The 14,166-nt window shown below is 35.8% G+C and overlaps 1 protein-coding gene across 2 annotated transcripts in view; it reads left to right on the forward strand.

Annotated features, from left to right (window-relative positions):
• Positions 1–14,166, forward strand: part of Cpq (carboxypeptidase Q) — a 448,367-nt gene that overhangs the window by 178,507 nt on the left and 255,694 nt on the right. For both annotated transcript variants that reach the window (XM_077105576.1, XM_076835947.2), the window contains exon 4: positions 12,216–12,423. In XM_077105576.1, coding sequence (XP_076961691.1) covers positions 12,216–12,423 — 208 coding nt within the window. The remainder of the gene's footprint in view (positions 1–12,215; positions 12,424–14,166) is intronic.

Below are 14,166 nucleotides of genomic sequence, written 5' to 3' on the forward strand. Positions count from 1 at the left end.
TGAATCACGTTGGGCTTTAGTCTCAGGCTCTTTCTGTCTTGGTCTCCATCCCTGCCTTCATCCTCATGCTCACTGACATATGGTTGTAAGACAGCTGCTGTCTCTTCAGGCTTCCACCCTTTTTCTAAGCAGAGAAGCAACAGAATGGGGAGAAAAGTATGCAAAACCTCTCTTCTCTGAGTCTTACCTCTGCCTCCTTCTGATTGTCTGAACCACATCGTATTCCCAAGTTCTACTTCCATGGGAAGCTGGAAAAATGGGTGTCTAGTTATTCAACTTTGTAGAGGAGGGTAAAACACAAAGTATTTGGAAATGGTGTTGGATGAACCACTATGGAGTTATTTGTCAAACCTCTAACCAAGTAGAATCTGGACACAGTTTTGGTCAATTCTCTTCAAAATATTTTGTACAGTAAGTTTTAATTAGCTATGTGTGTCATATTCTTTCTCTGTGCTATTGAGTCATTATTTTTAATCCTTTTAAAAACACATTTTATTTTGAAAAGGTTGATTTCAGTCCATCTCACATATGCTGTCCTTGCTTATATTTTACTTTTTAAAAAGCTTTGAAGTTATATTAACATTTATTACATAGTTATTCTTTTCCTTTTATACATTTTCCAGCTTTCCTTATAATAACTTATTTTCTGGAATCCATATTCTATATATTGGTTAAATGTTTTGATGATCAGTCTTTTTATTTTAAAATATGATAATGCAATTCTGTTATATATTTAAAATTTTTTTTTTAGTTATAGATGGACACAATATCTTTATTTATTTATTTATTTATTTTTACGTGGTGCTGAGGATTGAACCCAGTGCCTCACACATGCGAGGTAAATGCTCAACCACTGAGCCACAACCACAGCCCCACAATTGTTTTAATAATAAATAATTAATTAATTATTTTAACGTTATATTAAAACATTCTTTATTTCTTACTCTCTGAAAACATTTCATTATCAAATACATTAAGCATGTATGTATTTGTTGAACATAAAGATATGGTAGAAACTATAAATACTCAAAAGTATGGTAAATCCTATAAATTCTTACTATATGAAGAATTAGAAGAAGTCTTAGCTTTTGAGAAACTCATATGTAGGACATGATCTTTAAATTGTTAATCAGCATTTCATTGACTATGACAAAATATCTGAGAAAAACAACCTAAAGGAGGAAAGATTTATTTAGGCTGTCATTTTCAGAGGTGTCAGCCCACGGTCAGACCACCCTATTGCTGTGACAAGATAGAACATCATGGCAGAAGGGCACAGTTCAGGGAAGCTGCCCACTTCATGGCAGCCAGGAAGCAGAGAATGAATGAAGAAGGGGGCCAGGGACAAGATATAGTTCTCAAGGGCACATCCCCAAGGACCGACTCTCTTCAACTAGTCCTACCTCCTACAGTTTTCACCACCTACAAATGGTCCATTCAGCTGTGAATCCATCAATGGATTCATCTGTCGATGAGGTTAGAGCCTTCTGATCCAATCCCTTTCTAAAATCTCACCTCTGAACTTTGTTACACTGCGGACCAAGACTTCAACCCATGAGTTTTGGGGAGATGGGGAGACATTCCAGATTCAAACCATAACAAAAGATATAGTTACAATATAATGTACTAAAGGCTGTAGACAGAGGGATGGAGGGAAGCACAGGAGTAGACCGGGGAGCCCATGTCCAATTCTGTCCAGATAGTTTGCAGAGGTGTTACAGAAGAAGGGCCACTTAGTTGAAACTTGAAGGAAAATATCCAGGTGTTGCCAGGGGGAGGGAATGGTTCAGGCACAGCTGCAGTGTGTGTCAGGATTCCCTGCTGATAAGAAGACAGGACTCTTCTGAGAATGGTATGACATCCGCATCTGTTGGGAAGATACAGGGTTCATCTGGGGAGTGACAAAAGCTGGGGGAAGAAACAAATCGGGGCCAGGTTACGAAAGACTTTATATATCACACAGGTTTAGAATTTATTTTCTGGCAATGGGAGCCAGTAGAGGGATCACTGCACTGGGAGAGTTGGAAATGCTGTTGCTAGCATTATTTCAACAAGCTAAATTGGGATGTCACAAACCATATTCTTGTCTTGGTCCTTCCTTTTTTTTTTTGTATCAGGGATTGAAACTAGGGGAGCTTACCACTGAGTTACATCCCTAGCCCCTTAATTTTGAGACAGGGTCTCACCAAGTTGCTTAGGGTCTTACTAAGTTGCTGAGGCTGGCCTCGAACTTGAGATCCTCCTGCCTCAGTCTCCTGAGTCACTGGAAATACATATATGTGCCATTGTGCCTGGCTCTGGGTCCTTCTTAAAGGAGACTGAATTGACATTTCACCAAAGTTATAACTCAGATAATCTATGGGATGATAAAAGTGTGTGTAAAAAAAAGGTTTTATGTTCAATTAAGTTTGAGAAATGCTTAGTCAATGATGCTTCTTAACTATATTTTTTCTTAGAGCTTATGATAGGCTAATATCTATCATGGCTCCCCTAAATGGGAACACTATCCAGGATCTTATGGATTGATTTAACCATGAATTTTTGCTTCCGTGTAAGATTTTCTAAGTTTAGTATATGATGGAACACATTGAAAACGTGGCTGTAGTGTTTCTTCATTAAGCACTTAACTGATGCTTTCTGTTAGATATTTTTCCTCATGTCAAGAATGAAATCAATTATTCCAACTTTTATCCCAAGAGTTTCAGTTGAGAATGGATGTTAAATTTTTCATGTGTATTTATCCTGCCTCATGTCCAAAAATATATGCTGAGTCATATGATCAGTCCTGTTGTAACAGGAGGATATTGGGGCCCTGAGGGTGATGAGAGAAATATAGTTTAGTTGAGTACACGGGTAACTTAGGATGTTTCTGAAAGAGAAGACAGTGATCTGGGTTAGCTAAGGTACCTTGTACTGTAACTAATCAGTTACAATGGTTTCCCATTGGAGCTGAAACTGAGAATAATAGTTGATAATACAGATAGAGCATTTCTTTGTTGAAGAAATGCTAAAAAACTACTCTTACCAAAAGATTTTTGTGTTCCTCCATAGCTTTATCATTATATTTATTAAAGAAATCATCTATTTTAATATTTTTGTTATTCCAACATAAGTGTTCATTTTGCTTAATATTGCTACACATAAATACATATTTCTTTTTAAATGATGAATATTGAAGGAGAAAATGAGGGGGAAAAGATAAATTAAGATGATAAAACAAGTATAAGCAGAAATTGTAACATAATCAGAAAGGAATCAGGGAAACTAATGTATTTTGTGATGCTGAGTTTGGTCTAGAGACTATCTAACAAAAACAAATATTTATGCAGTGCTTTCTAGCTGACAAAATATTAAGTGTAAAAATTTAGCTTTTTTATTTTCTTTTATATTTATTTCATAGGCAGTTACCTCCTAAGAGTCTCTTTACATTTGTGATTGAGAAAAAAAGCTAAAAACCCTTCCTATGTGCTGTAGATTTTAAGAATCAGTTTTATCCTCTCAGCATCTTGACCATATTCCTTTTTTCACTCTCTTGTGGTGTTGGCTGTTTGGGAAGCTACATCCTCTGCACCGTGTGTGAGAGTCTCCTTACTGGGAGCTGTAGGACATAAGGTATTAATGTGTCTGCTGGGTTTTGTACACATGGATTCTGTCATCCACATGGAAGAGAATTCAGGAGTCTGACTTTTCCTTTCTTCTACCATTTCAACTGAATTGTAGATGTTAGCAATGAACCATGGTCCCACCTCCTCTTTTTTGAGTGGGTTTTTTTCTTCTTTTTTCTTTTCTTTTACTTGTGCAAGTTGTCAATAGTTCAGTATTTCCCCTTTGTGAAAGTATGTTGTAAATTAACCTTTTACTTTTGTGCTGTTGACAGTATAAAAGCTTAAGATGGATTGACTCTTATTGTGGTTGATGACAGTTTAAAAGTCTGAGATGAGTTTGTTTAAAGGTGCTAGATTTAAAAAAAATTAATAAAGTCAATTGTAATTTTTCTTCCAAGAGAATTACCATCTTTTAAATATATTTTTTAAATGTTTAGGGCATTTTATATTCCTAAGAACCCGCCAAATGTCCATCTTTCATAAGGATTTTTAAGTCAAACAGGGCTTTCTAATAAAGAGAGTAAATGTTCCTTACTTACTCTTATAATGAAGAAGGAAAAAAACAAAAAATTCAAAATACCTTCTAGAAGCACAAGACTAGTTTCTGAAGCACACTGTCCTCCAGCCATTCCCACCTCGAGATCTTCTCTTTAGAAAGCACTTCAAAGCTTCATAGTGTTGTGAATAATTTTACCGTAGTCCATATATTTATGCCCCAGAAAAACCTACACATTCTTCATAGAGATACATAATTGTCCTCTTGTTGGATGCTTACCATATAAGTTGACTCCCAGTTTCAAGGATTGATTTGAATTTTGGAAAGTCTCAGAAACAAACTGCCTGGTATCTTTTATAAAGAGCCAGTCAGAAGTGAGTAGTGTTAAAGTAGTTGGATTGATATGTAGTAATCAGATGGGAAATTCACATATTTGTTTAAACATTGCACTACTTTATGTAGATAAAAGGAAAATATTCAACTGTCTTCAAATAAGGTCACTTTTCATAGTATACACAAGCAATTTAATAAAACTTGGTGAACTGATTTAAAGCTTTCAAATCTCATTTTTGTCTCACATTTATTTTATATTTGGGATCTATTGTCATTCACACAGGCATAAGCAGGCACTTTTATATATCTCATAAACCGCTTCCCTGGAAACAGGGTTGTTTTTTTTTTTTTGCGGTGCTGGGGATTGAAACCAGGACCTTATGCATACAAGGCAAGCACTCTACCAACTGAGCGACTGAGCTGTATCCCCAGCCCTAAAAACATGAATGAGAAAGACACCAGGATTTTCTTCTTAAAAATCTGGAAACTTAAGACTCTAATTTTGTTTTTTATAATAGATATTTTATTTGGGATTTATTTCACATATTATAAAATTTGCCTTTTTAAGTTGCACAAGTCTGTGGTTTTAATATATTTACAAGTTTCACAACCATCCTATCTAATTTTAAACATCTCTATCATCCCCCAAAGAAACCTCATACCCGTTAACAGTCACTCACTGTTCCTCTCTTCTCCACCAGCCATAGGCAACCTAAAACTTACTTTCTATCTCTGTAGATTTACCTGTTCTGGACATTTCATATAAATGGAATTTTGCAATGGATGGTCTTTTGTATCTGTCTGCTTTCACTTAGGATAATGTTTTCAAGGTTCATCTATGGTACACCATGTACCAGAACATTATTTTTTTAATTGCTGAATAATAATCCATAGTATGTCTATACTGATGGACATTAGGGTTGTTTCCACCTCTTGATTTTTATGGATAATGCTGCTATGAATATGTGTGTGCAAATTTTTGTGTGGATGTGTATTTTTATTCTTCTTGAGTATGTACTAAATTATAGACTTGCTGAGTCATATGGTAAGTATATTTTTAACTTTTTGAGGAACTGTCCAACTGTTTGATAAAGTAGCTATATCAATTTACATTCCCACCAGCAATGTATAAGGGTTAAAACCTCTTCACTACCTCTCCAATACTTGCTTTCATCCATCTTTTTCATAACAGACACCCTAGTGAATGTAAAGTTCCATCTCATTGTGATTTTGAATACATTTTCCTGTGGCAAATGATGTGCAGCATCTTTCAAGTGCTTGACAGGCATTTGGACAGGTTCTTTGGACAAAGTCTATTCAGGTTCCTTGCTCATTTTTAAATTGGGTTGTCTTTTGTTATTGAGCTGTTGAGAGGTCTTTGTATGTTTGAGGTACTGTACAATTGATTTTTTTTTGTATATTGATCGTGTATCCTACAATCTTGCTGAACTCGTTAATTAAACTGCCATAGAAGATATATGATTTTTTGAAATTTTTTCTACAATTTTGTGTGTTGTCTTTTTACTCTTTGGTGGTGTCCTTTGCAGCACAAAGGTTTCACATTATAATTGTTGAATTTTTCTATTTTTTTCCTTTGTTGTTTGTGATTTTGATATTGTACCTAAGGAACAATTTCCTTACCCAAGGTCATAAAGTTTGATAAATTTTGCTCTCACATTTAAGTCTGTAATTCATTTTGAATTAGCTTTTGTACATCATGTGATGTAGGATTGCACCTTTATTCTTTTGCTTAAGAGTATTTGATCAGCCCAGCACAATTTGTTAAAAGTACTTTTCTGTCCTCATTGAATTCTCTTACCATCATTATTGAAAAATCTATTAACTATCTTATAGTTTCTGGACTCTCAATTCTATTTTATTGATTTATATATTTATCCTTATACCAGTACACCACCTTGGTTACTATAGATTGGTGGTAACTTCTGGAATTTGGAAGTGGGAGTTCTCTAACATTATTCTTTTGTTCAAATTTCTTTTGAGTCCCTTGCTTTTCCATATGAATTTTAAAATGTGCTTGTCAATTTCTTCAAAATGGAAGAAATTTTGATGGTAGAGATTGCATTAAATCTTTAGATCAATTTGGGGAGTATTACCATTAAGCCTTCCAATCTATAAATATCAGACATTTCTTCATTTATTAGAACTTTAATTTATTTCAACAATATTGTTTAGTTCTTATTATGGTTTGGATAGGAGGTATCTCCCCTAAAACTTCTGGGTTCATCCAGGAATATTTAGAGGTAAAGTGATACGATTATGAAAGATGCAACCTAACCATTTCATCCTAGTGTGAATGGATTAACCAGGTGAGAACTAGGCAGGTAGGGTGTGGCTATAGAAGGTGGGTCACTGGGGGTGGTCCTTGAAAAGTTCATCTTTCCTGCGACCCCTTTCCCTCCCTCTGTCTGCTTCCTTGCCACATAATCGAGCAGTGCTCCTCCACCACACCTTTCCACAATGACTGCCTCACTTGGGTCCAAAGCAATGGAACTGACCAAAATATGGACCGAACCTCTGAAACTGTGAGCCCCAATATAAATTTTTCTTTCTTCCTTTAAGTTGTTCTTGTCAGATATTTTGGTCAAAAAACCTAACACAGTTTCCAACAATGTATAAGCCTCATGCTTCCTTTGTTAAATTTATTTGTAGTAATTTACTGTGTGGGTGACAAATACACCATAGTACAATTAATTTTTGTATATTGATCTTTTAGCCTAAAACCTTGCTGAACTTGTTAATTATATATATTTGTGTGTGTGTATTTCTTAGATTTTCTATAAACATAAGCTCATATCATTTGTGAATAAAGCTTTAACTCTTTCTTTTCAACTTTAGTCCTTGATCAGTGTTTTCATCATGAACTAATTTTAGATATTGTCAAATGCTTTTTCAGCATCTATTGAGAAGATCATGTGATTTTTTTCCTTCATTATTTTAACGTGATATATTGCTTGGTATTATTTTGGTAATATTGATTAATTTTTGGATGTTAAACTAACCTTGCATTCCTGAGTTAACTACCAATTTAGTCATACTGTGTAATCCTCTTCATATATTGATGACATTTTATTGGAGATTTCTTATATTTATATCCATGAGGCTTATTGGTTTGTAGTTTTATTTTCTTCTGGTGTCTTTGGCTAGTTTTGACAGACAAAGTGACCTTGTAGAATGAGTTGGAAAGTGTTCCCTCCTTTGCTATTGGAAGTATTTATATGAAGAATTAGTATTAATCTTCAAATGTTCTTTTTTAGTGCGTTTGCATTTAATTTATAGAATAATAGGTTTCAGTGTGGATTTTGTATCTGCAAATAACACACTTTAATCATATTTACCTTCTCTACCTTCCTCTAACCCTCCTTTTTATCACTATTCTTCTCCTTTCCAAGTCTTTAAGGTACTCTTATATCTTTCCCCCCTCTAGATTTCACAAATAAGGGAAACATGATACTTGCCCTTTTGTGTCTGCCTTATTTTGCTTAACATTGTGATCTCTGATCCCATCCATTTCCTGCAAATGACACTACTTCGTTCTTGTTTATAGCTGATGATGGGAGAGAGAGAGGGAGGGAGGGGGAGAGAGACTGAGTATACAAGTGTACTAGGTGTTGATGGCATCTAGACTGATTTCATAACTTGTTATTGGAATTGTATCACATTAAACATGGGTGAACTGGTATGCTGACATGAATTCCTTTGTGTATATATCAAGCTAGAGTATATGATAGTTCTCTCTCTTTTTTTTTGAGTGACAGCTGTACTAATTTTCATAGTGACTATACATTCACACCAACAGTGTACAAGTGTTTCTTTTCCCCTGCATCCTCATCAGTACTTACTGTTTTTGTTTGTTTGTTTGTTCACTTGCTTGTTTGTTTTTGCATTCTCAGTGTATCTTTTATTTGCATTTTCCTGATGGCTAAAGATGTTGAACATTTTTTTCACATAATTATTGGCCATTTGTGTTTCTTAAGTGTCTTCTTTTGAGAGTGCCCATTTATTGGTTGGGTTATTTGAGTTTTTTGTTTGTTTGTTTTGGTGTTATATTTTTTAGGTTGTAGATATAATGCTGGATATTAATTCTCTGTTCAAAGAGTAGCTTGCACAGATTTTCTGTCACTCTTTAGTTGTCTCTTCCCTCTATTATTGGTTTCCTTTGCTCTGTAGGAGCTTTTTAATTTGATGCATACCCCTTTACACAGTCTTGCTATAATTTCCTGAACTATTGTAGTCCTATTCAGGAAGTCATTGCCTATGCCTATGTCTCAATGTGTTTCTCCTATGTTTTCTTCTAGAAATTTCAAAGCTTGTGATCTTGTATTTAGTTCTTTGAACCATTTTGAGTCTATTCTTATAGAAGGTGAGGGAGAGAGGGCTCTAGTTTTAGCTACAATGTGGATATCCAGTTTTCCCAGCATCACTTGTTAATGAAGCTATTTTTTCTTCAACACATCTTTTGACATGTTAATCAAGAATCAAATGGCTATAGCTGTGTGAGTTTGTCTCTGTATTCTCTATTTTATCCCATTGGTCTGTGCGTCTCTTATTATGCCAGTATCATGCTGGTTTTGTTACTGTGGCTCTGTAGTATAGTTTGAAATCAAGTATGTGATGCCTCCCACATTGCTTTGTTTGCTCAAGATTGTTTTGCCTCTTTGGGATCTATTTTGCTTTCATATGAATTTAGGATTTTTTAAATTTATAAGAAGAATGTCATTGGTATTTTGGTGAGGAATGCCTTGAATCTGTGGATTGCTTTTTGGTAATGTGGCCATTTTGACAATAAAAATCTACTGATCCATGAACATGGGAAGGTTTCCATCTTCTAGTGTCTTCTTCAGTTTCTTTATTCAGTGTTATGTAATTTTCATTGTAGAGATCTTTCACCCTTTTGTTTAGGTTTATTTCTTGGAAGCTCTTGTGAATGAAATTGTTTTCCCTATATCTTTCTCAGTGAGTTCATAAATGGAGAATAAAAAGAGCTATTGATTTTTTTGTAAGTTGATTTTGTATCCTGCTACTTTGCTAAATTTGTTTATCAGCTTTCAAAGTCTTCTGGAGGAACTTTTAGGGTCTTCTAAGTTTAGGATTATATGATCTGAAAATAGGGCTAATTTGACTTCTTTCCTGTTCAGCTCTCATTTATTTCCCTCTCTTGCCTAATTGCTCTGGCTAATATTTCAAGCACTATATTGAAGAGGAGTGGTGAAGGCAGATCTCTTTGTCTTGGTCCTGATTTTGGAGGAAATTCTTTCAGTTTTTTTTCCCCATTTAGTATGATGTTGGCTATGGGTTTTTCCTATATAGATTTTAGTATGTTGACATAAGACCCTTCTATATCTGGTGCCTTCAGGGCTTTTGTCATGAAGGGATGTTGACTTTTGTTGATGGCTTTTCTGCATCTACTTAGATGATCATGCAATTTTTACCTTGATTTTTTAAAATAATTTCCTTGGTAGTTTACACTTTGCTACTGTTACATTGCAGAGCCAATAAATGAAGGCAAAAGGTGGTGATTATGCCAATTGTTTCCTCTCGGACAGTTTCACTACAGTGACAGGATAAGGTTCTAAAAAAACACTATTGACTCTTCATTTTGTCCTCTTATACTAAATAATGATGGGTTCACCATTGGAAGATGTATTTAGTTGCAGAAAAAATTTGAAAGGCCTTTATATTTTGAATTTAGAATCATGGCTAAAGATGCCTTTCAGTGTTGTTTCTCCCAGGGGAGCAGTGGGTACAGATATGACTCACTATTCCCCTGTATACACTCTTTTCCATAACCTATTAGTAAAAACTACTCTAGAAACAGTATTTAAAGAGCCTTCTCTTGAGAAAGAGAGTTTGAGAACAAGGAGACTTTGTCAAATTCCAGACATCACATATGAGTAATAAATATTTAGATTGTCTTCCTACATGTTGCAAGGTGATTTTGAAATTCATTAATCATTCTATCAACTCAGTGAGAAAACTCTGTACTGAAGAAATAATAACAACTAATGGTTACTAAGTAATCACTATGTTCCAAGCACTGTCTTAAATCCTTTGTGTATACTATCTTTTATTCCTCATAGCAATAATATGAGATTAACACTAATATTATTCACCACTTTATAGATGAGGGAAAACAAAGAAGTAATCCAAGTTGCTTGGATGTCATACAGGTAGAGAAAGCTGGAACCAAGATTTATGGTTTGGTGACGCCAGAACTTGAACCAGGAGTTGGAGTGGATGACACACAGTCTCAAGCAGGCATTCAGATTCAGGGTATCTCTACTCTGAATTCTGAGCTTATAAGTAATTTGTCTTTCTTTTGATGAATAATAAAGTTTGCAGGCAAAATTTAGGAAATATCCATAGAGGGTATATTCAGATGGTGCTAATGACTAGAGATTAGTCAGTCTCTGCAGGGATTTGTAATAAGCAAGTTAATAAAATAGATATTTAACATTTATTGAATTATTACTATGTTCCAGGGTAAGTTATTTTCTTGCATAAATTTTCTGGAAAAAAATAACTGAAAAATAAATTACTTGTGTAAAATAGTCTGAAAATAACTCTATGAAATACCTACTACTATTATCACCTTTTGTTTTTAATAGAAGAAGCTCCTGCAACAAACAAGTGGGTGATTTTCCCAAGGCCAGTTAGCATTCAATGGCATAGATCAGATTTGAATCCAGATAGTTTTATTCCAGATCTTCTGTTCTTAACCATTTTGCTATGCAATTTCTCTAAGTAAATAGATTCTTGAAATATGGTAAGAACAAAGCAATCACATCAAGAAAGTGGTTAGATATAAAACAGGATTATTGTGTTTGTGTGTAGGGCTTGGAGTCACTCCTTTGGAAGAGAAGTTTCAGACTCTCATCCACAGAAAGAAACGTGATGTGGCTAGAGGAGGGGGCTCCCTTGAACATATGAAACAGCCTGAGACAAATATGTGAATAGGGGAAGAAAAGTTAGAAGGCTTTTATCTTCTTTTCAACAGAACATGGGAACAGACTAAAACATTGTGTTATGCATGCAGAAGCTGGGCTGTGGTCTTGGTGTAAGAGGAACTGTGTTCTGAGAGGGTCTGAAGCTGTATCCCAGCTGTAAAAAGGGACAGTTTGAATATGCAGTTTTAGAAAATGAGTTTGACAAACTTCATTGGCAAATACAGAGGTTGAATCGACAGTACATTAACAGATTCCAGTGGAAGTATTGTGAGTGGCATCCAGACCTAGGTTCATTCAGCCTTTTTCTCATAGGAACACAAATATTTCCCCACATATTTTTCTACAGTTTTCCTGTGCAGTGTTCTACCACCCAACACAGGGCTTTATATTTGAACCTTCCCTTGGAAAAAAAGAGCCCCAGTGCCAGTCAGTGAGGCTGACAGTGTTCTTCCAAGCATGTGAATCTTCTGGTTTACCCTTGATGGACCTCAGAGCTCCCTTAATCCCTTGTTCACATGTGTTCTCCTCTTGATCATGAAAGTACTGTTAATGTCCTTGAGAGCCTATGGCAATTTGCAACTCAAAAGGATCATCCAACTTATCAAAACTAATTCCATATAATGTTTTCAGTGAGATGATTATGAAATTGAAATGTTAAAGCTATTTTTAAATGAAAAGTAAAAATTTTACTCTCACATCAAAAACAAACCAATACTGCCCACTGTTCCTACCCTCCATATGAGAGTCAAAGGTTGATAAGCAGGGGCTTTTGGTCCATTTTCACTTTCAAGGTAACCTGTGGCTTCTCTTCCCAAGTCCTCACACAGGAATGCAGGAATACCAGGATGATGTGCCTAAGATCCCAACAGCCTGTATTACTGTGGAAGATGCAGAAATGATGTCTAGAATGGCTTCTCATGGGAACAAAATTGTCATTCATCTGAGGATGGGAGCAAAGACCTACCCAGATACTGATTCCTTCAACACTGTGGCAGAGATCACGGGGAGCAAGTATCCAGAGCAGGTATGTGAAGGAACGGGGTTGGGTTGTCTGGGAATAGGGTGTTCTGGTCAAGTTTGCACTTCACTTTTAGAGATTGTCTAGGAGAGAGAGACCATGTTTGTGGAAATGATCCTCATAGACTCATTAAAGGCTGAAAATCTCTATCTATCTATCTATCTAATCTAGCCATCCATCTACCTATCTATCTATATTCCCATTAAAATTTTTGTTACATTGGAGAAGGACAAGACAAATTGAAAGAATGAGATCCATACTGTATAATTCAACCTCTGAACCACTCAGAGTGGGATTTGTATATATGTGTTATATTTATTCCATTTGAAGCCAGATAGGCCCTTGAGATCATATCAATAGTTAATTCTTATTATGTTCATTCTGTAAATTATCTTGTTTAATCTTTCAAGGCTCAATTAAATAGAATGTATTTTATTCATTTTATAGGCAAGGAAACTTATCTAGAGAAAAACTCACTGGCCTAGATCCACACAGGTAGTAAGTGGCTGAGAAAAAACTCAAATCCAGGACATTGTACATATGAAAACAGAATTTAACCCATAGTTTATGTACAGTTTCCAGTCTTTATTTTTTTAAGTAGTCTTAGAGGTATATCTAATCTCTATACTAACAGAATACTAAATACCTTACTTAGGCAAGGTGGAAGTCTCTGAGTTTTAGAGAATTTATCTGTAAAAATCGAATAGGTGTATGGAACTAACAGGATTACTATGAAGACTAGACAGAGTACATCAGAAAGGCTAGTACAGTGTTTGTGCCTCACAGGGGCTCACTGAATTTGAGTTTACTTCATGTGACACCAAATGTGCATAAAACAGTTTTCACAAGTTATCTGGTACAAAAATCTTCTTTATTAGTAGTAACTGAAGTTCTCTAAATAGAACTAAAAAAGAGTTATTCAGAGGATTTTTGCTTCTATTTTGATGGTGAAGAAAGAGTTAACGCCGGTGTTTGGTGATGGAGGAGCAGGCCTTCTCCACAGGTCTGGATGGAGCATTGCTGTGTTGCAGTAGAGATTATTTTTCTGTTTAACCCATTTAGTCCCTTCTCAAGCCACCTGCTTCTAGGACCTAGGGCTCTTCAACCATGGGGATAAGACCACAGGGATGACGGAAAAGCAGATTTTAGTTGGCCATAGGGAGTCAAATAGCTGTAAGAAACTATAGTTTCAGCTGAGTGCAGTGTGAACACCTGTATCCCAGCTGCTCTGGAGGCTGAGACAGGAGGATCACTAGTTCAAAGCCAGCCTCAGCAAAAGTGAGGTGCTAAGCAACTCAGTGAGACCTTGTCTCTAAATAAAATACAAAATAGGGCTGGGATGTGGCTCAGTGGTTGAGTGCCCCTGAGTTCAATCCCTGGTACCCACCCCCCACAAAAACTATGGTCTCAAATGTTGAGAAGGAACAGGCTGAGCTCCTTGTCCCTTCAGGAAACTAGTAACAGCAGAAGAACTAGGAGACTATTCCAGGTACAGAACAGTTAGACTCAAAGTGTAATCCTTACCATATCCCTCAACCCTGGTTAATAGCTCCAACATAAAGTTTTGCCATCTTTAGATTAGGGGTTTAGGATTATTTATCATTAGCTGTCTGGGTGAGTGAGCTGATTCTGTCCCCAAAGATGAGTGGTAGGTGGGTAGCAAGGTCAGTGTGAGTTATTGGGATCTTCAGACTAGAGCAGTCAGGGGTGTCAGGGTTTGAGGCTAAAGCATTTTGGCAAAAGAGTTCT

This window comes from Callospermophilus lateralis, chromosome 16 (genome assembly GCF_048772815.1).
Source record: "Callospermophilus lateralis isolate mCalLat2 chromosome 16, mCalLat2.hap1, whole genome shotgun sequence".
Lineage (NCBI taxonomy): Eukaryota > Metazoa > Chordata > Mammalia > Rodentia > Sciuridae > Callospermophilus > Callospermophilus lateralis.